This window comes from Crinia signifera, chromosome 1 (assembly GCF_055691185.1).
Source record: "Crinia signifera chromosome 1, ASM5569118v1, whole genome shotgun sequence".
Classification (NCBI taxonomy): Eukaryota; Metazoa; Chordata; class Amphibia; order Anura; family Myobatrachidae; genus Crinia; species Crinia signifera.
Window position 1 is genome coordinate 207,805,516 of NC_139217.1, and position 26,273 is coordinate 207,831,788.

Genomic DNA, 26,273 nt, shown 5'->3' on the forward strand with positions numbered 1-26,273 from the left:
CGAACCCTGACTCTCTCACACAGTCAATGGTCCGCTCATCTGGACCCACTACCATGGGCTTACCCCCGAGTAGCCAGACACTTATCAAACCCTTTTTGTTCTGTTTACCGTTCCTATTAATACCCTTTGCATTGTACCAAATAGGAATACTCAATCTCCTAACCTTTGACCCTTTATGTAACGTTCTTAACTTCCGTTCGGGTTTTATTTGCCCTGTGGTAATTTTTTTGTTCCTTGGCCTATTTGGCCACACCAATCTCCATACAATACTATACCATAAATAACAGGAATGACATAAGGTTATAAAAAAGTGCAAAGCATTATCCTCAATTAAGTGCCTATAACCTTTCCTACTTACTTCTGTGCCATGCCTAATCAAGTGTCTGTAACATAATATGCCATTACTATACTTATCAATAGTTATGTGAACCTTTGGGAGACTTTTTCTTCCCCTATGTCCCCCTCTTTGCCAGTGATTTAAATACCAAAAAAGTAAACTGTGTGTGTAGATAGGTCTATTCCTATTAATGATTATTTGAAAACAACTCCCGTCAAAACTATCAAAGTGTTTGGATTTATCCTCTAATAATTGTTGTGCCCCATCAATTATCCCTCTCTTTTGCCCCCTCCCCCCAAAGTGTCCAGGAGAAAAAATTGTGAAAAAAATAACAATAAAAAAAAACAGAAAGTGAAAAATTAAGAAAAAAATTCCTTTCGGCAGGTGTTAGCAGTTGTTTTCTGCCTTCTTTCATTCCCTTATCTTATGGGACAATATTGTATTAGCATGTCTATATCCGATTAACTCGTGTTGTCCCTGTTTTCCATGTATACTTTTGGCAGTGAGTCCAAAAAATTTTGAGCCTCCGTGGTTGTTTCAAATACATGCTGCTGTCCGTTATAATGAACTCTCAATTTTGCCGGGTATAGGAGTGCAAACCGTACTCCTGCCTTGTACATTGAGCTGCAGATAGGTGTGAATGCTTTTCTTTTCATTGCCACTTGATAGGAAAAGTCTTGGAACAATAATAGCTTTTTTCCTTTGTACTCTAGGTCCCGGGTTTTCCTGTACGCCTCCATAATTTTGACCTTGTCTGTGTACTTTAGGAGTTTGAAAATAACTGGACGCGGCCTGCGACGCTCTGGGTGTTCTGGCCCTATGCGATGAACTCTTTCTATTTGTATTGGGCCTTCAGTTATGGTACATTTTAGTTCCTTGGGCAGCCAGTCAGAGACCAGCTCCATCAAGTCTTTGTTCTTAATTGATTCGGGTAAGCCTATTAGGCGAATGTTACTTCGGCGATCCCTATTTTCAATCTCCTCTAATTTCTCATGGACCGCTAACAAAGATGACTCTTGGGCTGCTATGGTGGCCTTGGCCAGGGTGAGCTCTTCCTCCATTGCCATTATCCTTTGCTCTGCTTCCTCAAAGCGGGCACTGTAATCCTTGATTTGGGTAACGACCTGCTCTATGGCCTCTTTGAGGCCAGCAAGTTTTTCATCTAATAAAGGAGCCAGGATGTTTGAAATCTCCAATGCTTTGAAAGTTGTGGCTGTGTTCTGCTGTGGGGACTCATTTAGGTCTTTTGTAATGTCCTCCCCTACTAGTGATGATGGGGGGCTGCAAAAGGACTGGCCTTTGTTTTTATTCTCTTTTGCCTTTGCTGCTGTATTCCCCTTTCCGCTTTTTTGGGACTTTCCCACGTATTTATCCATATCAGGCTGGAGGGGGGATTTATCTCTCTCTTTTCCAGGGATTTGGCACTTTGAGTAGGTATTTTTTTTTTTTTTTTTTTTTGGCCACTCAGATCTGCCAGGGGCCTTTTGTGTCTTGTGTAGGGAGTTAAAGTTTTTTTTTTTTTAATTGAGTTTTATTTATACAAAGAATACAAAAATTTTATACATAAAAACATACATATATGAAACCAGTGCCTTTCTCCCCGCATACTAACATAAATATCAATATATCTTCCTTTTTGGTGCGCTGCTTCCTAACATCTACACATACATTAACATATCACATTTACAGGCTGATACTGGTCACATATCCCAGTTCCTCTTGATATCAACAACATGGCATATAATCAATCCGATACTATCGAAGGTTTTCTTTTTTTAAAGGGGCAGTGGATTTAATTACTGCATTTCGCTACACTGAAGGTCATTAAACAGGTTTAACTTTCCCTTCTTTTCTTTCTTCTTTCCCCTTTACTTCTCCCCTCCTTCCCTTTCCCTTCCATCAGAACACCGATAATAGTTCTGTGTAAGCGAAACGTACAAAGATCAGGGGTGAAATGTAATAGGATGAGAGATTCAGAAAGTGAGAGATTTGGTAAGAAATCTCCAGGTTTTTTAAAGCGGCAATCATTTACACTGCAACACCAGTTTGATTTTGAAGTGTCAATGATTGCCGCTTTAAAAAACCTGGAGATTTCTTACCAAATCTCTCACTTTCTGAATCTCTCATCCTATTACATTTCACCCATTGTATATTAAAAAAAAAAAAAAAAAAGGAACACCATGGTGGATACAAAATTAATAATATAAATAGAAATAAATAAATACCCTCTTCAGACCACCACCTCTTTATCCAACTTAATATCTCAAATTGCTTACTATGATCGTGAATTTTCCCTTACCAACTCCCATCTTTAAACACTCCTCAGTGTGCAATACTTCTGCAAAGCTTAATATCAGAATTTACCACTACTGTAATATATTTCATGTGCTTTTTCTATACTATACTTAAAAAAAAAAAAAAAAACTTAGTGTCTTAATCGGTGTGTATAATATCTATAACACAATTTTATCTCTTACCAATCAATATTTAACATCATATCAACTAAATTTAGTGATGTAATCTTTATCCCAACTATTTATCCGACTTAATATCCAATAGTAGTCCCCTTCGGAATCCTTTCCACGTTCAATAATCAATATTACATATACTATCTGCCTATCTAATACAATATTATTACCAGTGTTAATATCTACATTCTACATTATCTAACATATCAATTAGAGAACACGTGCCTACTAAAAAAAAAAAAAAAAAAATTATTACCCAACCTTCCAATCAATGACTTCGAAGAAACGAGATTGTTTCCATTGACCCCATATATTTAAAAATTTAGCCCCATTACCCCTTGTTGCATACACATATCTCTCATGGGCACACGTTGTATTCATCAAGTTTATCCATTCCTGTTTATCAGGTGCGGCTAATGATAACCAATGTCTAGCAATAATCACCTTAGCAATTGCTCCAAACACCCGCAGTGATTGCTCCCACTCCCTACCATACGTACTCACGGGCCAGACCCCCAGAATGAGATTGGTGACAGAAAGTAATTCAGAGGGGGCTCCCACCATCCGCAATGTTCTTATTATGTCTGCCCAAAATCCCTTTATCACTACACACTCCCACAGGAGATGCTTGAAGGACCCAATCCCAACCTTACATTTCGGACACTTATCAGAGTTAGTATTGACCATTTTTTTTAAGTTAACGGGAGTAATATAACTACGATGTAAAATATTAAACTGCACCTGCTGTATACGTATTGATGTTGTGGCCCTACTTGGGACTGCAAGAATCTCCCTCCACTCAAGATCACCCATTTGTGGGATATCTTCCAGCCATCTCCTTTTCAGGAGTGGCAACTCCGTATCTTGGGTAAGTGTTTTGAGATATTTATGTATTTTCGAGAGTCTTTTTCCAGAACTCACCAACCTAATAAATCTCTTAACAGGAGACTCCCTTATCTTAATCCTATCTCCCACTCCAGCTTCAGTTAAAGCACTCCTGACTTGCAGATATCTATAAAACATATGCTTGGGTATATCAAATTCCACTTGCAGTTCAGAGAAAGATTTAATAGTTTGCTCCTGATACAGCTGACCAACACCCTCAATGCCCAATCCGCTCCAAATAACCCTGCCCTGATATGTTCTGATTGTTTTAAGCGTCTCAATGGAGAACAAAGACAACTCTGGATCAATACCTTCGTACTTAGTCATTTTTCCCACCCATTTCCATATTATCAAAGCTTGTTTAATAATTGGGGGAAAGTGCCGTCTCAGTTCACCCTCCAATAGCAGTTGCAGTGGAGTTAAATTCAAGTTGGTAGAGCTCACTAGCGCACGCAGGTCTAGAGAGACTTCCTCTTCCCGAACCCAAGAACAAATATGGACCAATTGTGCGGATACGTAATATTCTTTAAAATTAGGAGTTGCAAGTCCTCCTCTATCCCGATCTCTATACAGTGTCTCAATCCTAATTCTTGCCTTCTTATTTCTCCACACAAATGTTGAGATAATGCTTTTAATTTTCCGAAAATATGCATCTTTAATATATACAGGAGACTGCTGAAAAATGTACAATAGTCTAGGAAGAATGGCCATCTTAATAAGATTAACCCGTCCAATTTGAGTTAGCGGCAATTTGCTCCAACATCTGCACTTGCTCTTAATATCTTTTAACAATGGCAGTAGGTTATCCCCAATAAACTCATTCGCATCTTTAGATACAACAATACCCAAATATTTAAATTTGGAAATGGATTGAATAGGGATATTTTCCAAGCCCATAGGAGATTGATCAGCCGTATGGAGCAAACACGATTTTCCCCAGTTCATACTTAGACCAGAATGCAGCCCAAATACCTGTATCTTCTCTATTATTCTAAGAATATCCCTCCCTGGGTTCGAGACCCCCACCAATAGGTCGTCCGCGTATAATGATATCATATTGTGGGCGGCATCTGACTCCTGTAGAATATCTCGGAGCACACAAGCCAGGGGCTCCACTGCCACCGCAAAAAGTAGCGGAGAAAGCGGACACCCCTGCCTTGTACCCCGAAATAATGAAAATAGGGGGGAAGAATATCCATTTATGGTCATCCTAGCCTTCGGGTCTTTATACAGAAGTTTTATCCACCCCATATACTGGTCCCCAAAACCAAATCTTTTTAAAGTAGCCCAGAGATAAGGCCACTCAATAGAGTCAAACGCTTTGTTTGCGTCAAATGAGGCCACTGTAACGTTTTCCTCTCTATTTGCTGCCGTTTGCAGGAATGAAAAGAGCCTTCTCAGGTTAGTCAAAGTAGATTTACCAGACATAAAACCCGTCTGGTCGGGATGTACGATATCATTGATCACTTTACCAAGACGTACTGCCAGAATTTTTGCAAAAATCTTGGCGTCTGAAGTGATCAATGATATCGGGCGGTACGACTCTACCCGAGAAGGGTCCTTCCCACTCTTGGGAATTACAATAATTGAGGCCTCAGTCATGGAGGAGGGGGTATTTTCTTCCCTTTCCATTGACTGAAAAAGGTCCAAGAGGTGTGGAGCAATAAATGGAGCAAACTCACGATACATCTCCCCAGGAAGTCCATCTAATCCGGGAGCTTTATTTGCCGGTATTGATTTAATCGCCTCACTTATTTCCTCCAATTGTATTGGAGCCTCCAGAAGTTCAACATGCTCCTGCGATATCTGGGGTAGCTGGATCTGGCCCAGATATTCCTCCACATCTCTACTACTCATAGTAAGTTGGGATTTATACAAAGAGCTAAAGTGATCAACGAATGCCTGAACTATCCGTGGGGTCTCACTTATCACTTCCCCAGTTCCTAGTTGTATTTTAGATATCACATTAGAGGGCTGATCTTGTTTTGCCAAGTAGGCCATCCACTTCCCTGCTCTGTCTGCCACCGAGTACCAACGATGGGAGTTAGCAATCAGTCTTCTCGACGTGATATCTTGTAGATAATCTACCCATTCCCTTTGCGCCAGTTGCCATGCTTCTCTATCCAGCTCATTTTTACTCCCAAGATAACACCTTTCTCGGTCCCCCGCTCTTCTTTCTAGTTCAGAGGCCTTAACCCTATGTTCCTTCTTCAAAGTGGCGATTTTCTTGATTAGGACTCCCCGAATAAATGCCTTAAAGGCATCCCACACAATAATATTACTTGAGGTCCCAGAGTTCAAAGAGAAAAACTCAGCCATTGTGTCCTCCAGCAGCTTTTTATCACCCATTTGAGATATCCAGAATGGCTGTAATTTCCAATATCTAAATCCCTGATCCCCCTCCAATTCCAAGTGTATTATAACCGGGGAATGGTCAGAAATACCGCGAGCTTTATACTCGATCCGGGTGATATCGTTAAGAAGGCCTTCGGAGACTAATATCAAGTCAATACGGGAAAAAACCTTATGTACAGGGGAGTAAAAAGAGAATTGTTGAGAATCAGGATTTTTAAGTCTCCAAGGGTCCCACCACCCAATCTCTCTAATAAACTCTGCAAAGTTACTACCTTGCTTTGATACATCCCCAAAATTACTTTTCCATCTATCAAGTCGTGGGTCAACTACGTTATTAAAATCGCCTAAGCATACTACCTGGCTATCTTGATGATTAACTGAAAATTCAACGGCAGCTTTAATCACCTCATAAGAGAAGGGAGGGGGAACATAAACTGTAAGGATGCAAATTTTAACATGACTTATAACACCCTGAATAAAAATAAAACGCCCCCGTGGGTCAATCTTAACCTCTCCTGGAACAAAATGAGCAGTTTTTTTGATCAACACAGACACCCCTCGCGATGAAGATGTGAAGCAGGAATGATAATTATGCCCAATCCATGGACGTTTGAGAGAGAGTATCCTGTCTTTACATAGATGCGTCTCTTGAAGACATATAATTTCTGCGTCAGTTTCTTTGCATTGTTTTAGAACTAAAGCTCTTTTAAAACGGTTATTTAACCCCCTGACATTCCAGGTAATAATTTTAACCATTCTCGAATTGATGGAAACACAGATCTGCTACCATTTTCCCATAAACCATAATTAACCAGCCTGAAACATACAATACTACAAACAAAAACATGACAAAACACATACTCCCCGCCCCCCTCCCCCACCCTGTATTACCTACCCCTCTAGGCATACCTGTTTAACCCACCTACGCACCACTTTCTTCACAATTCCTCTCCCAAGGGCAAACTTCTAATAGCCACTAAAGAAAAAAACCCATCCCACCCCCCCATGCCCGGACTGTATCAACACGGATATCTTTAACGTTACTCTTCCCACTTCCCCCCCACCCCCCCCCCATGCAGATCAACTACACAAAATGACCATTTTCTTCAAATTATTATGACAGCAACTGCTTTTTTGCTGGGTACGATACATCAAGCCACCTGGCTGCTTCTGCCGGAGAAGAGAAGAACTTGGTATTGTCCCCTTCAATAATGCGCAGTTTGGAAGGAAAAATCATTGAGTAGCTGAGGCCAAGTTCCCTCAAGCGGCTTTTAATATCTTTAAATTTAGCACGTTCATTACGGACCTCAATTGGAAAGTCCGGAAACAAGGCAATTTTCTGGCCATTAAATATTAAGTCAGTTTTGCTTCTTGACAATCTCAGGATACAGTCTCTGTCTTTGAAATTAAGGATTCTGGCGATTATTGTACGGGGAGGGAGACCAGGAGCAAAGGGCCGACCTGGAACTCTATGTGCCCGTTCTATTGCGAATTGAGGTGAGAGTGTGTCCCTTCCAAATTTCTGGACTAACCAGTCCTCCAGAAACTTTTCTGGTTGAGTCCCTTCCACCCTCTCCTCAAACCCCACAAAACGGATGTTGTTCCTTCTAAGTCTCCCTTCCATATCTGAAAATCTATGCCTCATATCAGCAAGTTGGCCTGACATAGCCTCCACTTTTGCTTGCACAGGATTAAGCATATCTTCCAGCGAGGAGACCCTATTCTCCACCTCTGTTACCCTTTCTTGGATCTTTTGTGCATCATTTCGTAATAACATGATATCAGATTGAACCTTCTGCATCTGCTCCATAAGCCGAGATTCACAATTATTAATAGCTTCCAGCACCTGCTGCAATGACACCTCAGGAGCTACAGGAGTGGTATTTGCTTTTACAGGAGTGGTTGAGGGGGTACTTAGCTGAGAACTGCTCCCAGGCTGCATCTGTCCGCGAGCATATTTCTCGAGCCTGGCGGCAGCCGAGCTTTGCCCAGTTTTACCCATTTTCTCCTGAGTTGTGATTAATTGCCACCAGGCAGTAAAACCACAGCCCACTTCACTAACACAGATTGGGCCAACACTCCACTGCGCACCACTTGTGCCAGATAGTCAGAAAATAAGGCTGATATGTCCACAGGTGACCGGCTATCACACTTCAGTTGATACCACCGCAATCAAAAGCACCGTGTAAGCAGTTCAATATATTGTACTCCAAATGCTACTCAGCAGGACTGCTAATAGATCTGTCCTCGACCTTAAATATACTTCAGCAAGCGGCAGCTTGGTCAAAATGTCATAAATGTAGTATTAAATGCGTGCTCCGGGCACCACTCACCGGTACCGGGCTACCGGATAACTGTCCCCAGCCGTGTGTCCCAGGCAAAAAGATCTGCGCAGGCCTCTGGGATAGTACCGCTGTCTGTGCTGGACCGCGCTGCTACCTCCTTCCTCCACAAGCGCTTGTCGGTCCCCGTTCACAGCACGTGCAGCCGGCCGCGTCTCCACTTGATGACGTCAGCCGCTGTATTCCACGAACGCGGTCAGCCGCCTCTGTGCACCAGGCCTCCCCGCACAGCGCTGTATCAAAGAGTCATCAGCCGCAACACACCGCTCGCCTGGGGGACAGTTTTCCCTTTCTCCCTGCATGGGGGTAAGACGGGAGCGAGTTTATTCAGCCGGCATGGAGGAGGTCAGGACACGCTTCCTCACGCACGCACAGCCGTGGCCCCGCCAAACCAAATTACTTTTAGGGAGTTAAAGTTTTGATAGGGGTCCCTGCCACTGACCTCCTACCAGTCACCCCCAATCTCAGTCACAATGTAGCCCCCTGCTGTACTCTTATGCCAGTTCACTCACTCCCAGCCCCCCTGTACCTCCTCTGACCACGTATTGTCCTGTGGTCAATCAATGCAGTTCCTTTTGGAGGTGGCCGGTCTGGGCTCAGGGTTGTCCTTTCCCTCGCTGGTACAATATATGATGCTGGGCCTTCTGGTCCGTGGATGGTGCCGTCCACGACCCTCTGCCTCCCCTCAGGGCAGCGCGATCCCCGGCGTCTTGTGCCGCTCTACTGTGGCGGATGTCCTCTCAACCCTGAACCACCCGGCTGGTATGCCGCTTGACTCCGGGCAGTGAGTGTTGTCCCCCTCAGGTCGCGTGCCACCGCCGTCAGGTCCCTCTCAGTGAGGTCCCGGCTCTCCCACCTCGACCTCCAGACACGCCGCTACCTCCGCTGTCACAATGCGACGGGGCTGTGCCGGGCCGGAAATAGTCAGCGTCCGGCTTCCCCTCCTGCAGCAGGCTGTATAGCGTGTATCACCGCTGCCCTGAGCGGCCGGGGCGCGTGTTCTGCCTCCGGTACGTGAGTATTGCGCCGCTATGTGCGCTTAGATTCCGGGGGTTCAGGTAGCTCCTTCAGACCCTGAGTCTCTGTGGGGTTTTTCCTCCGGCGTGTGGAGCCTGATTGCCGGTATTCTATCGGCTAATCAGACCGGAGCTGGGAGCCGACTTGAAACGCGGCCGTATGCTTGGCCCGCCCTCCGGAAGTCTGCTTAATTTCTACGCCTTATGGCTTCTAATTACTCTAAAATTACCTACCAGGGATTTCATGGCAGAAGAGGCAGCTTTCTGCATCTTGCACCCATCTGCCCCCTGCATTTTAGTGCTACTTACACATAATGCCAACAGTAGTGCCACCTATACACACAATGCCCCAGTAGGTCCACCTACACCTATAATGTCCCCAGTAGTGCGTTTTACATTCAATACCTTCAGTAGTGCCAAATATACACATAAACTCCCCAATGGTGTTACCTACACACACATAGGGGGTTATTCTAGTCCATTCTTTCTGACAAAATCCTTCTTAGATGGACAAAACCATGTGCACTGCGGGTGGGGCAGATGTAACTTGTGCAGAGAGAATTAGATTTGGGTGGGGTTTTTCTTCAAAGTGAGATCTATATTGAAGTGTAAAATCATGCAGTCAGTATTTTCTCTGCACAGAAACAAAATAACTCACCCAAATTTAATTCTCTCTGCACATGTTACATCTGCCCCCCTGCAGTGCACATGGTTTTGTCAATCTAAGAAGGATTTTGTCAGAAAGAATGAACTAGAATAAACCCCATGATGCCCAGAAGGTCCACCATTACACATAATGGACTTTATTCTGGTTGACTCTGTCCTCTGCTTGTTCGCACAGAGGACCGATGATTTGCGACTGCGCATGCGCAGATGCAAAATATGCGCATGTGCAGAATGCCGGGTGCGAACGGGCACTTTCCTATGAGGACGCTGGGCATTCCTAGGGAAATGAGGCAGTGACTCGGAAAAAGGTCCAATGCCCCCAGAAGTGCCATTTGCATATAATGTCTCTAGTAGTACTCACTGCTCCTGCCTCCTTTGCTGATGCTAATGTTAGGCTGTTGCTCCCTGCGCGGTCTGTCTCTTGTGCTGCTTTCACACTGCAAAACCTGCTTTGACCCGGTTTTTGAAACATTTCTTAAAACGGGTCAGAGCATGTTAAACCCCTTTCACGTTTCATGTTGTAAATGGTATAATACTGGTTAATTACCATTTTTGTCCCTCTCACATTGAACCCGTTTTCACCCATTCCCTGGTACCTGGCCAGCGCGGGGATCCAGGCAGCAGGGTCTCTCCCCTCCCCTTCCCCTCCACTGGCACTTGTCAGCGCTCCCCCCCATCCCTCCCCTGGTACTTGTGAAAGCGGAAGTACTTGGTTATCCCTGAATTTGCAGGACTGCGGCTGATTGATGAGGATGATGCTGGCGGCTGCCTCCACCTGCTCAGAACGGGACATGGCCCCGGACATCTCATCATCCGCTGCCTTCCTGTAGCCTGGAGAGGTGCAGACCGGACCTGCTGGGGAGGAGAACACAGATTACACAGAGACCAGGGGCCTGGTATAGAGTATGGCTAAGGCAGAGAAGGGGGGAGTAGGGATACCCGGGGAGGAGGGGCTGCTATGGAGGCATCGGGAGTGGCAGGTGTAGCCACAGGGAGGGGAGATACTATCTACTACAGTATGTGCTTGCCTGCGCGCTGGGATCCGGGCAGCGGGGTCCATGCATTGTTGGGTGGCAGCGGGGTCCGTTCGGTGAATGGGCAGTATTCGACGGGGTCCCTGCAGCGAATGGAAACTAGTAGCGCAACTAGTTCCTGCGCATAACAAAATGACAGCTCTGCACATTGCAGGAACAGGCTCCACTCTGTCTGCTTCATACATCTAGCTGATGTATGCACATTATGCCATGTGATCTTGGGAGTTAACATTATACCCAGCCCAGATCTCACCAGATCACAATAACGCAATTATTGATAAATGGGCCCCCATATCTGTTGCAATGTAGTACAGATGATAGATAATGTGTATTTATTCACTGGGCAGTATTCAATGGGCGGTATTCAATGACCTGAATCGTTGGTCACAGCGATTCCGATTTTACATTCGCCAGCCATTCACCGTTTTTTTACGTCGATTCGCCAAGCTTCGGGAGTCGCCGGGACTAGCTGTGTCACCCTATTCAACGTGGCTGAGAATCGCCGCCCCCAACGGCGATTCTCAGCCAATCCGGCGTTTCCCTAAACAGCTTCAGTACTGTAAGAAATCGCAGTGAAATGCAAGAAAAATGCAAATTACCCTGAAAAAACGAGTCCAATACAGCAGACTGCAAAAGCTGTGTAATCTCCTCAAAGGCCAAACGAAGGAGTGAGGTGGGGAGGAGAATCATGGGTAAGTGAGGTGCACCATGGGTAAGAACAGTGCGTTGTGGGGGAAAAAAAAAATACCAGAAAAAATTAAATATATATTTGTATAGCACTTCTACGACCATCACATCACAAAAGGGCAGCAAATAATAATACATTACACTTGCAGAGTTAAATTGAACACTTAAAACCAATTATTTCACAGGTTCCGATAAAAGTTCACCACAAAAAGATGACGAGGGACACTCGGTGAGGAACGGCGATATGAAACAAGAAATAAGAATCGCCAACTTCTCATTGAATACACTTTTGGCGATTCCCGTCGACTACCGGCGAATCCCCATGAAAATCCCTATACACAAAAACCGGCGATTTGTAGAGAATAACATTTGGCGATTGGTGCTTCATTCACCGGTCGTCATCGGCGAATAGAAGACGTTGAATAGGGTGATTCGCTTTTTCAGCTCAAAAAATCGCCGGCACACACGAAAAAAACACAGAATCGCCATAAAACTTGGCGATTCTGCCTCATTGAATACCGCCCAATGTCAAATATTCTCCGTGCATGGCGAGAGATTTTTTCTCTCGCCATGCACTCTCCGTGTTCCGGAGCCTCCTGCTCCCCCTATTCAACGTGTTAAAGACTCGCCGCCACTCGCGGCGAGTCTTAACCCCTGCTGCGGACGAGCGTCCGCGGCAGGGAGCTGTCAGGGAGCCGGGGGACGTAGCAGCCAAGAGAGATTAAAGTCTCTCTTGGCTGCTGCAGGGGATATGGGGTGGGGAGCAGGGCTCCCCTGGACCCAGGCAGCACAGGCTGCCCCCCCTATAGCCAGCGGGGGACCCAGTATTCACTGTACCCGAACGTGCATCGGGTGCAGTGAATATATGAATATCTAATGAGCGGCTCGAGCGCTCCGGCCCCCTGCTGGCTGCACTGTGTAAAAAAAAAAAAAATGTAAAAAAATATTTTTTTTAAAATTAAATATATATTCATGTGCTATAGGCACATGAATAAAAATAACATGGCCCTTCACAGAAAAAAAAACCTGATTTTTTGACACCAAAATGAAAAAAAAAACACCCTTTTAGTTTAAAAGTTCACATTCCTGCTCTCCATCAAAAGATGGAGAATTTCTACACGGAGAGAGACGGCGAGAATCACTTAGAAAGACGGAGAATATTTCACATTGAATAGGGTGGCTCGCCTTTGGAGAAAAAAAACCTCTCTCCACCGCGTGAAAAGCACAAACTCTCCAGAAATCACAGCGAATTTTTCTCATTGAATACTGCCCACTGTATATTAATTCCTTCTCTAATCAGTATTGACAGTGCCTCGCCTATGTCCGCAGACTAATGCTTAGATAGCGGGTAACCACCTCCCGCCGGGCAAGCGAATGCCCGCCCCCTGCTGCGTGAATGTCCGTGCTAGCATGTGAATGAATGTGTATGCTTACACATCCATTCTTGTATGGGTGAAAAATCATTTGATGGTCACATTGGGATGACCCGAAAACATCAGTACCATAGCGAATTCGTAGGGGACCGAGTAAACCTGAATAAGGCCCTGATTTCGTGAGAGGTAGAGAGGTCACTTAAGGTGGTTTTGGTTTTTTAGCCTAATTCAGACCTGATTGCAATGTGTCCCTCCTGGAGAGGGTCATGTTGGGAGGTATGCCATACTTGTGATCTATAGCTATAGGCTATATGCATGCGCAGTCTATTGATAGAAGCCCAGCCGTCAAATTCACAGTAGTGCGATCAGGTTTGAATTAGGCCCTTTTTTCAGTCCCATATAGAGTGACATAGATCTGATTTGGGGAGTAATATTGAAGTCAACAGGATTTTTTAGGATGCAAATCTTTTTCTGGTATGAAAACTTGGAATTCAGCACATGCAGCCAAATATGTAAGTACCTGAAATTGGAATATGTTATTAAAATTGTGACGTCAGTAAAAAAAATCTGGAACCTTTAAACAGATAATATCAATAATATTTAATAATAATATCAATATAATAATATTTATAATATCAATATAACATTGGAGACAATTTTCTAAACTAGATCTTTCACAGAACCTGCCACAAGGAATGTTTACCACTTTAAAACATCAGTTAATAACAGTAAACACAGAATATTAAGGTTGTGAAATAAGTAAAGCAATCCGACTATTCCTAAACTGTGTAAAGGAGTCACAGTAAATAAAATACAGGATTTAGGAGCTAACAACCCCTGGTAACACCGTAATCTTACCTGCCAACCTGTGTCCCTTTAAATTGCTATGCCTTATAATAAAGGAATGAAGTCAGAGAAGATCATGTGAGTGTAAAGGGCGTGACAAGTGGTTTTAAACAGGGAAACAGGTCTCTTTCCACGGTCCCGTTGCTCTGCATGTTACCATGGGCCGGTACACGGACCGGACAGCGCGGGTGTGCATAGGGTTTCTTGCTTTCTTGTTTTGGGTAAGGAACCTCAGTCATGATTTATTATGCTGCGTATCATTCGTTTTGTTTGTTGCCTTTTTGATTGACTAAGGTCAATTTAACTTTTGCTTTATTACCTGCTACAATACCCAGTGCTTTGGAGTCTTGTTTGTAAGCTAAGAAGTATATATTTAAGCTGTTGCTTATTCCTTTTGCGTGCTGTGTAAATGTTAGGGGCTCTGTAAAGTATTTCCTGTGAGTTGGCACAAAGTAATAATAAATGCATAGTAAGGTATTTTGCAGTGTACAGCATTTGTGGTTCTCTGAATACAGAAGGAGCTGCGTTCGTTGCTTTTCTACTGAGTTGTCATTGCTTCCTTCCATTTACACTCCAATATTAGAAGTCCTGTCAGAATAGATCTACAGGCTACAGCCTTATCACTTTAGAGATCGTTAACACTATTGCATATATATATATTCAGGGACCTCCCACTCATCCTTTTTACATGTTTAGTAAAACCTTTTGCAACTGTAAAGGAACTTGAGACTTGGCATGTACATTCTGTGTAGTGGTATTTTTATTATTATTATTATTATTACTAATATTATTATTATTATTATGCAGTTTATATTGTCTTTAAATTTATTATACGCGGGGTCTCAGCAGTCTCTAAATTTATTTTATGTACATAGCAGGGTTGCTGACCCTCCTGGAATTTGCGGGAGTCTCCCGAAAATCGGGTCCTTCCTCCCGGCCCCCGGAAGGGTGGGCAACCCTCCCGGAATCAGGGGGACCCCCACTGAGCCCCCCGATCGCGGCATTTATATGCCGCAATCCACGGGTCTCAGGGGAGGGGGCGGAGCTAAAACGGCACAATCGTGTCGTTTTAGCCCCGCCCCCTCCATGGATAACAGTTATCTCGGCTATTTGTCGTAATGGGGGCGGGGCTTTATGACGTCACAGTTAAGCGCCGCCCCCAAAACGCGTAATGCAAGATTCCTCTCCGGGCTTCTCCCGGAGAGGATTTTTTTAAAGTCGGCAACCCTGGTACATAGTTACATAGTAGGTAAGGCTGAAAAAAGACTTGCGTCCATCTAGTTCAACCTGGTATAGATATCCATTGCTGATTTGGTAGGTTCTGGTATTTTACAGACAAATTATATTTCTTATTTGTACCCATGGATGTTTTTCTCCAGTAAATGTTTGTCCAACTTTGCCTTGAACGCATTTAATGAGCCAGCCGTTACCACCTCTCTGCATACCTCCCAACTTGCCGCGCGAGCGCCCGAAAAGGGGGCGGGGTGTATGCAAATGAGGGTGCGGCTTATGCTAATTATCCGCGACCTCATTTTCATACGAGAATAGACGCTGTGCGCATGCGCACAGCGTCTATTCTACTAGATTGGGGGGTCTCCCAACTGCCACCCCCCGCAGCGGGACAATGCCTGCCGCGGGTGGGACGTCGGGACAGGACCCGAAAATCGGGACTGTCCCGACGGAATCGTGACAGTTGGGAGGTATGCCTCTGGGAAGAGAGTTCCAGAGTTTGACTGTTCTGACCGTAAAGAAATTCTTTCTACTAGCTCAATGAAATCTTTTTTCTTCTAATCTATACTCATGCCCTCGCGTCCTAGATTCTTTTCTAGTAGAAAATAGGGTGTGTGACAGTTCCTTATATTGGCCCTTGATATACTTGTACATGTTGAGCATGTCCCCCCTTAAACGTCTCTTTTCTAATGTAAATAGTCCCAAATTGCTTAATCTCTCCCCGTAGCTTAAATTCTCCATTCCCCTAATAAGCTTTGTTGCTCGCCTTTGGACTTTTTCTAATTCTATGATGTTTTCTTTTTTATAGTGTGGGGCCCAGAACTGTACTCCGTACTCTAGGTGAGGTCTCACCAATGCTTTATATAGTGGCATAATTACCCTTGAGTCCCTAGTTTCCATTCCCCTCTTAATACATGCCAGAATTTTGTTGGCCTTTTTTGTAGCTACATTACAATGGGCACTACATCCTAGATTGCTGTCTATTTGGACTCCTAGATCCTTTTCAAGTATGGAATTACCCAGTTCCTCTCCGCTAAGGTTGTAACTTGCACACTGGTTGTGTCTCCCAAGGTGCATAACCTTACATTTATCTACATTGAACCTCATCTTCCATTTTTTTGCCCACTCATCTAGAATTGCAAGATCATTTTGAAGCATGGTGACATCTTCTGGTGATTTGATGACTTTGCTAAGTTTTGTATCGTCCGCAAAGATGGATACATTGCTGAGTAACCCTATCCCAATATCGTTAATAAAAATGTTAAACAAAATGGGCCCCAAAACCGAACCCTGGGGCACTCCACTTAGTACCGGTATCATATCTGATACGGCACCATTCACAACCACTCTTTGTTCTCTATTACATAGCCAATTCCCTACCCATCTGCAGATATTTTCACCCAATCCTAGGTTCTCCATTTTATTAATCAATCTCTTGTGTGGGACAGTATCAAATGCTTTAGCGAAATCTAGGAAAATCACATCTACAGCATTTCCATTATCAAGGTTTTTGCTAACCTCTTCATAGAACCCTAGTAGATTAGTTTGGCATGAACGATTTTTCACGAACCCATGTTGGTTAGCACTGAGTAGATGGTGATGATCTAAATATTCCTGGATACCATCCCTTAAAAATCCTTCAAATAGTTTACCCACAATTGATGTTAAACTAACGGGTCTGTAATTAGCGGGATCTTCCTTTTTTCCTTTTTTGAATATTGGCACTACCTCTGCTATTCTCCAATCTTTTGGTACTATACCTGACGATAGTGACTTGCTAAAGATATAATGGTACTTATGTATTATCTGGACTCCCATGTTAAATGCACCCCATTTTTTCATACCCCTACTATCCAACTACGCATGGAGTTGATTTTATATAGTGTGGCGAGCGCAGCGAGCCACCGCGCCCGAAGCGTGGCGAGCGGACGCGGTCTCATAAGAAAAACGGGAGTCCAGATATTACATAAGTACCGATATAATGTAGGGGGGTAGCTAGTTCATCCCTTAATTCCATTAATACCCTCGGATGAATCCCATCTGGCCCTGGTAAATTATTTGTTTTGAGATTGCTTAGCCTCAGTATTATTTCCTTCGGCGTGAAATCCACAATGAGATCTGGCTTATTTGTCCCGTTTGTGGTAAATGTTCGTTCCACAGTCTGCTCTCCCTTAGTAAATACTGATGAGAAGAACTCATTTAACAGTTTTGCTTTTCCCTTGTCCTCAGTAACACTTTTTCCACTAGTATCAGTTAGTGGGCCTATGTTTTCCTTAATTAAACGTTTACTATTTATGTATTTAAAAAACTTCTTTGGGTTGGTTTTGCTTTCAGTGGCTATGCACTCTTCATATAATATTTTAGCTGCTTTGATTACCCCTTTACAAGTTTTGTTTGATTCTTTGTATTTTGCGAACGCCTCCTCATTCAAGTTATTTTTATAGAATTTAAAGGCTCTGGTTTTATTGTTGATAGCTGACCTTACTTCTTTGTCCAACCATGGTTGCTTTTTTTTGTTGAATTTACCTTTAGTTACTTTAGGAATGTATTCAATAGTTAGTGAATCAAGCACCTTTTTTAGAGTATCCCACATTTCCTCTGCATTTTTTCCCTCCATAACCGTTTCCCACCCAATTCCTGTTAGGGCTTTCCTGAATAATTCAAAGTTCGCTTTTCTGAAGTTTAGTATTTTTGCAGATCCTTTTTGATGTAATTTACTGAAGTTGATTTCCAGTGAAACCATATTGTGATCACTATTCCCTAATTGTTCAATTACTTTTGTGTTTGAAACTAAGTCTGTGTTATTTGTTAATACTAAGTCCAAGAGCGCCTCATCACGAGTTGGAGTTTCTACCGTTTGTGTAATAAACTGGTCTTTAAGTAAGCTTAAGAACCCATTGCTTCTTGCTGATTTACCTGTTTCGTTTTCCCAATCAATGTCGGGTAAATTAAAATCCCCCATAATTAATACCTGACCCTGATTTGATGCTTGTTTGATTTGGTTTAAAAGAAGATACTCTTCCCTTTCATTTATATTTGGTGGTCTATAGCATACCCCTATTATAAATTTGTTTTTTGGTTTCTTATTATTGTCGGTTATCTCTGCCCACACTGTCTCCGAGTTGTCGTCTTCTAGGTCTGTGCTCATATTTTTCTCACATGATGTTAAGTTATTATTTACATATAGGCACACACCCCCGCCCCTTCTATTTTCCCTGTCTTTCCTGTAGAGTGTATATCCCTCCATGTTTAATGCCCAGTCATGCGACTCATTACACCATGTTTCTGTAATGCCAATGATGTCGTAGTCATCCCTACTGATCACCGTTTCAAGCTCCCCGATTTTACTCACTAAGCTTCTTGCATTAGCCAGTAAGCATTTTAATTTATGTTTATTTTTAGATATGGCTCTAATATTGTGATTAGTTTCACCCCAGGACCCATTTGAATTCTTTACTAGCTTCCTCTTTCCCCTCTCCCCTTCAATAGGCTCTCTACAGGCCTCCCAACCATGCACACTGCCTGCCCTCTCCATAGTTCCGGGAATTCTTCCTCTGTCATTCCCTCCTTCCCGTATACTAAGATCATCTGTACCTAAGAACTGTAATGGGGTAACGTGACTGTTACAACATAACATTTTATTACATGACATTCCTGATGCACCCTGAGAGTTACTCCCGATTATACCCTTGTTATGTCCCAGGGCTTTGTCTATGTCTCCGTCCCCCCCCCCCCCCCCCATCTCCTTCCCCCATATGATTCCTGATCCCAGTCCGGCTTCTCTCCCTGATGGTCCCATAATGTCTTGTTGCCCCCACCCCCCCGTCGCCTAGTTTAAAATCTCCTCCAACCCTCTAACCATCCTTCCCCCCCAGCACCGCAGCCCCCTCCTCGTTCAGGTGCAATCCATCACGGCAAAAAAGATGGCGCCTGACCGAGAAGTCCGCCCAGTGTTCCATGAACACGAATCCCTCTTTCCTACACCAATCCTTAAGCCACACATTTACCTCCCTGATCTCCCTCTGCCTCCCTGAGCTAGCGCGTGGCACTGGTAATATTTCCGAGAAAATTACCCTAGATGTCCTCTCCTTTAATTTCTTACCTAATTCCCTATACTCTTTCTTGAGGACATTCCACCTACTATTGACTTTGTCGTTGGTGCCGATTGTGCACCAAGACCGCCGGGTTGCTCCAAGCCCCTCCCAACAATCTGTCGACTCGGTCCGCGATGTGCCGTACCCGAGCACCCGGGAGGCAACAGACCGTGCGGCGATCGCGGTCCCGATAGCAGATTGCCCTGTCTGTTCTCCTAATGATGGAATCCCCTACCACCACTATCTGCCTTGGTACCTCACTAACTGTCATCCCGTTTGAGCTAGAGGGACCGCTCCTCTGGTTGCTAGAGGGAGCCGTCTCCTCCAGCTCCGTCATTTCGTCTCCATCCTCCCCCGAAACTTCGTCCAACCGGGCAAATTTGTTCGGGTGTGATAGATCCGAGATGTCGTTCCTGTCCCTCCTGTCCCTCTTGTTTCCCCTTCTAACCGTGAACCAGCTGGCTACCTGATCCTCCTCCTCTACCAGTGACCCCATCTGCAACTCCTCCACCGTTCTATTTAGGCTTTGCTCAAGATTGGAAATATCCCTCAGTCGCTGAACGGTCCGCTCTAGATCAGTGACCTGGGCTTCCAGGGCGGACGTTCGCTCACATCTCGTGCAGATGTATTCGCACTGGGACTCTTGCTCCAGGTGCGCATACATCTTGCACAACATGCACTGAGTGAGATTCTCAATCAGGGACCCACCCATTTTATCTACCTCCCTGTAGTCAAAGTCTGCCCTCAGAACTAGGGTTAGCCATCGATCACCAATAATTTAAAATAATGAATGGTCTGGTCTCAATGTTAACTAGTTTTACCATTAATGACATTAGCTAAAATGGTATCCGGACTGATCATAGAATGACTCTTCTAGGTCAACAGTCATAAGTTCAACCACTATTGGTCGACAGTCTAAAGGTCGACCGGGTTTAAAGGTCGACAGATAATAAGTCAACATGGGGAAAAGGTCGACAAGCATTTATTATTATTTTTTTTTACTAAATTTTGAGCCGACATGTGCCAACAGGTGGTATTTCATACCCTACCATCCAGTAGGGCGTGGAGGGAGAACAAATATAGTGTGCCGAGCGCAGATTACAGCCTCCTCGTGTGGCCCAGACCTTTCAGTTTTTTGCTACATGCCCCGACCATAACCAAGGGAGGCTTTATTCTCCATCTCCTCTTCTCCCTGGTGACAGCTGTCATGTGAAGAAAATGGACTGGACGCTAAAAGCTTCAGAATGAGTTTGATGTCCAGTCCGGGTTTTTACACATACTCCTAAAATTGTTTCCCACCATCGTGGTTGAAGAGGGACTGATGGAGTGGGGATTTTTTTTGTAATGTTAACAGAGTGAGCTTCTAGAATGCTGGCTGCACTGCAGACATAATGCTGCCATTACTAACATTTCTCACCAACATTGCATAAAAAGTGACAAGCCGGACACCCAATCCGGAAGTCTGTTATCCTGGGAGCTGGCCATAATTCCACCTTGATTAGGGTATTAAGATGGCCATACATCTACAGATCGATTGTCAGATTGGGCTGGTTGGAACAAAATCCTGATAATGGATGAAAGCAAATGACCGTTGACCATTTGCTTTGAAATGCTGGAAAAATGCCCAAAACTGTAATTTAGATATTACCAGGTTTTTGTTCCAACAAGCCCAATCTGACAATCCATCTGTACTTTAATGCACACCTTTACTCGCTCTGTAGGAGGAAGTTTGAAGGTGTCTGCATAGAAGCGTGTGGGGTTAGGCCAGGGCTGGGCAATAGCGGCCCTCCAGATGTTGATGAACTAAACATCCCAGCATGCCTTGCATCAGTTTCAGCATGGCCACATAGCAAAACTAATGCAAAGTATCCTGGGATGTGTAGTTCATCAACAGCTGGAGGGCCACTGTTGCCCAGCCCTGGGTTAGGCATTGGCTGTTCTCCATTGAGGTCAGCAGTGCCTAGCAGGCAGTGGGGGAGTCCACCATGTCCAAACTCCTGTACAGCTGCAGTACAGTGGCTGCTGTCAAAGCCACACATATATTATGTATGTATGAAAAATGATGGTTTATGCACCATAACATAGTTGCATACTATTGATGACCCATGGTATGTTCAACATCAGTGTAGTCATGGGCAAATTGATTCGCTGAACTGAGTCGAGAGTTGGCTCACCGATGCATGAATCTAATCCATAGTACTGAATCACTGAGCCTGCACAGTGAACAACTGTCTTATCTTACTGGCAGGCTCAGGGATTCCTCTAGACCAGTGGTAGCCAACCCTAGCCCTCTAGAGCTACCAACAGTTCACATTTTCCAGACAACCTAGCTGCTGCACTCATTAATCACTGACACATTTTAAAAGATACACAGATGGAGCTAATTAGCTCACTTGTGATTCTGTGAGGAGACCTGCAAAACATGCACTGTTGGTAACTCTCGAGGACTAGGGCTTGGTGTCACCCCCCCCTCTCCTCCCTCCATGGACTTCCTCCCTTATAACACCATATGGAATTCTTAGTAATGTTTTTGCACTCGTGTTAAGGTGCCCATACACTGCTGGAGTATGGCCTGTTTTCATGAGATTGTGATGCATTGCTGCGACGGATATCATGAAAACTGGCACATCACAGGTGGTTTTGGTGTGATTGCGATGCGCAGCACGCTCCCGTGTGCCTCGCATCTCAATCACAGATCTCCCTGGCTGTCCTTAATAGTTATTGTAACCCATGCTAGGATCGCATGAGATACATTGTATGCGGTCCTTTTGAATACAATGTATTATATGCAATCCTGTCCCCCCGGAAGGTCCTGCCCACATTGCAAGCAAACCGCATACAACCAATTGCTGAGGTACATCTCACCAGTATATGAGCAACTTTACTTGTAAAATATAATTCCTGTACTGTAAATCTCTGAATGTAATGTCAATGCTGCCAAGGTGCCGACACAGGTAGCAGGGGAGTGATGTGGGCTTGGAAGGTGGTGGAGACCATTGAGTGGAATCAGTGCCCATCACCCCAGCCCCAGTACAGACATAGGGCCAGATGCACTAAGCTTCAAAAGTGAAAAAATGGAGATAAACAGCCAGCAAATCAGCTCCTACCTACCATACTGTGTTTGAAAAATGTTAGGCAGGAGCTGATTGGTTGTTTATCACTCTCCATTTTATCACTTTTGAAGCTTAGTGCATCTGGCCCATAAACTGAAAATAAACAGGTTCCAGTACCACCCTATGAGACCGAGACAGAGAAAATTACAACAGGGACACAGAGACAGAGGAAGTGATAATGGGGAGACCGGCAGTGGTGGCATGGGCAGCCTCCTGGTCATCATGCTGTAGATCCAGTCTAATTCTTCTCTGGATCCCCTGCCTGCAGCCTGCACGCCACTGAGCCGCAGGCCAGGCTGCAATTGGTCAGTTATTTAGCCGTCACATGTCTGACTACTGCGCCAGCGGCTGCTACAGCAGGATCCCACAGAGCTGCAGATCAGATCTGTAATAGAGATCCATCTGTGGCAGGGGAGAACTTTCAGACGGGGGGCCCGGGGTATGTAACACCCATTATCCAGCTCTGAACGGGGTGCAGGCTCCGGGTGTTAATTGTCGACTAGGGGAAGCGGCCAGGTACTAATTGCCAGGGGTGTGGGTGTGAGTACAGGTCTTTTTGGTGTCACCTTGGTGTGCACCTGCCTAGTGACGCCACTGTCCCCTAAGAAGACCCTTCTTCTGTTGCACAACCTCTTCCCTTCTCCAAAATCTCATATGCATATTCTCCCAACGTGTTCATTTTTGGAACCGTGATATCTTGGAACATACATACATACATACATACATACAGGATTTGGATGCATACATTGTGTCCTGGGGCAGTGTTGGTTTGCCTAACCATTAGTGAGTGTATTGGCTGGGTCCCTTGAGATAGAGATATATCTGGTGCATGCATGATTATATCTGGTGCATGCATGATAATGTATCAGATTATTAGCAGCAATGCCTTGTAGAAATACACCAGTCCTGTGGGTATGTGGTTGATAGGTCGACCAATACTGGTGAAAAGGTTGACAGATAAAGAAGATTGACATGGTCAAAAGGTCGACATGAGTTTCAAATTTTTTTTTTCTCTGCACAAGTAACATCTGCCCCACCTGCAGAGCACATGGGTTTGTGCATCTAAGAAGGTCAGAACGTCTAATTTGTCAGAAAGAGTGAACCAAAATAACCCCCAATTATAATGGTGTGCTGAGCATAGTGTGTGAGGACAACTAGCAGCAGCACACAGTATGACCCACTCATCCTCTACACTTGGCTTCCACTCTCCCAGTCTCTATTTTACTGTGACTACTCCATGTCCCCCTACCCGCTCCCTCTGTTGTCCCTCCATGTCTGGCTCCATGTGTCTGTCCCCCTCTGTCCCATACCTCAGTTGCCTCTGGGGGAGATTCTCTGAACTAAAAATGCGGTAAAAACCCCGTTATGGGGTTTTTACCGCATTTTGGGATGCTCAATACATCCCCCGCCAGGTTACCACAACTGGGGGCATCTCCAGAAAAATCTGGCGATGCCCCATAGAAGCCTATGAGCTTCTACTGCGACCCACCGCCGTCCCACACCAACCCCCCTCCTCACCTGTGTACGGGCAGCACAGAGCTGTGCTTCCCGGACCTGTGACCTCCTCCTCCTCCTCCTCCTCCTCCCTGCACTACAATCCTCTTCCGGTTGCAGGGAGGAGGAGAGCCCGACGCAGCAGCGCCGAGTAAGGGAGGGAGGAGGAGCCGCTGATTCACCGCAAAGGACAGCTCTTAACGCAAGAGCTGTCCTTTGCCATAATTATTGCATATGTTAGAGCATATGCAATAATTATGTATGCGAAGGGGGGTGGAGCTGGGGTTCGGATGTTAGAACATCCCGCCCTCTGTCTGTCTAATCACACTAACTCAGAGTTACAGGGCCTATGAAGTTCTAGTTACGCCCCTGGCAGGGAGCACTGATGCGCACTCCCGCATCACTGTCAGCCTCTGTGATCTGTCAGGCTGTTTTTACCAGCTGAATAAACCACTTTTCATATTCTCCTACTATGGAAAGTGGTTCACACCCTGTGAAAACTGCTGGGTCAGGTAAAAATCGATCAGTGTGTATGCACCTTTTGGTGTTGATAGTCAAAGATTTATAAAAATAATCTAATCTATCCACATATCTTCCAATCGCCCTATTTAGTGAGCCACTAAATACTAACTTACTTTGTAAGGGCAGGGTACTTCAATGGAAGGAAGCAGCCACTATATGGGAGAGCTGCCTACTCTTCTGAAACTGCGGGGGACTACACAAATTCAGGAGCCTCCTCCAGCATCCAGAAGAGTGGCCAAGTATGCATACGTGTAAGTTATCGTGACCCCCTGATAATAGGCCAAGTTAAAAATATACAATCCTGGGCAAGAAAAGTCTCTAATACAGTAGTTCTCGACCTTGGTCCTCAGGACCCCCCAACAGTTCACGTTTACAAATGTGTCCATTCACACGGGACAGCCACGGCCTGGCCCAGCCGCCCAGTTGCAGCCGGATCCCACCACTGGAAGGGACGGCTGCGGCTGTGGCCATCCCCACCATTGTAAACTACTGTGTGCGGCCTGGATTCCTGGCTGTGCGGGATTTCGCCACCTGGCAGGAGCCGAGTGTGTGAAATAGTCCTTAGGGCATGGGTCTTCAACCTGTGGCCCTCCAGATGTTGTGAAACTACATGTTCCAACATGCATTGCCACATTTTTTCCTATGAGAGCATGCCAAAACTGTCAGGGCATGCTGGGACATGTAGTTCTACAACATCTGGAGGGCCACAGGTTGAAGACATGTGCCTTAGGGGGTCCTGAGGAACGAGGCTGAGAACCACTGTTCTAATAGGTGTGACCTGCACCTTTTTAAATTGTTATCTCCCTATAGATCAATGTTGTATACCAATTTATTTGCACTAAAAAAACTTTTGCACAATATATGAGCAAAGCCTATTAAAGGAGGAAAAATAGCACATTAGAAAAGCTTGGCAAAATTGAGAAAAGTACCAACACGAGTTACACCATGGCCCAAATGTAATAAGGTGTGAGATTTTGTGAGTATTTTCATGTTGTTGTGTTTTTATTTTTCTTACACACTGCAAAACCAGCTAGATTTGATTGATTGCCGCTTTAAAAAAATTCCAACACTCACATTTGGCCCCAGGTGTTTCACCATTTTGTGCAAAAAGGATGGGTGTATGAGGACACCTGTATACAGGGGCGGATTGGGACTTTAGACCGGAGTGGGGGGGGGGGGGGGGGGGGCGGTGGTGGTATGTAATGCGCATGCACGGAGGGGGGGGGGGTGGCGGCGGTGTTATGTAATGCGTGCGTGGGCAGGTAGCAGCTTTGGCGGCATTGTTTTGGAGTACTGTCCACTAATGTTTTGCAAGGAACTATTCCTTGGCATGACCTAGACTTTAAATGTAATTACTTTTATGGATTGGAGTATTCTCAAAATGGTGTTTGTATGCCTACCTGTGCGCACAACCCCTTTCTGGCAGGAGGGAGCGGGGATCACATGCGATTCGCCGCATTGAGAAGGGCACATTTGATATCGAATGTGATCCTGCCATCCGGGTGGGTCCCAGGCGGCTCCAGGGGAATTGGATGCGTCTTCTCCCGTATGAGAAGTCGCACAGCATATGGGGGGCTTTATATTTCAAAATAATATGAATTAAATAATGGAACTAACAATAGTCTTGAATGTTAAGTTCCTTGGCTAAGGCGATTTTAAAATGTAATTTTAATCTTCTGGGCTGAAATAACTGTGGGGGAGATTCTCTAAAAATCTCCGCCCCCATTCGCCACCCATCGCAATTATAATTATCACATATGTTCTAACATATGCGATAATTATAGCAAAGGACAGCTCTTGCGTTAAGAGGA

General features: G+C 44.7%; 1 protein-coding gene across 1 annotated transcript in view; it reads left to right on the plus strand.

Annotated features, from left to right (window-relative positions):
* The first annotated feature begins 14,076 nt into the window (after positions 1 to 14,076).
* LOC146027148 (tetraspanin-3-like) overlaps positions 14,077 to 26,273 on the plus strand; it is a 46,987-nt gene continuing 34,790 nt past the window's right edge. The window contains exon 1 of the mRNA XM_083158112.1: positions 14,077 to 14,230. Within this exon, the coding sequence (XP_083014238.1) occupies positions 14,168 to 14,230 (63 nt within the window). The 5' untranslated portion in view covers positions 14,077 to 14,167. The remainder of the gene's footprint in view (positions 14,231 to 26,273) is intronic.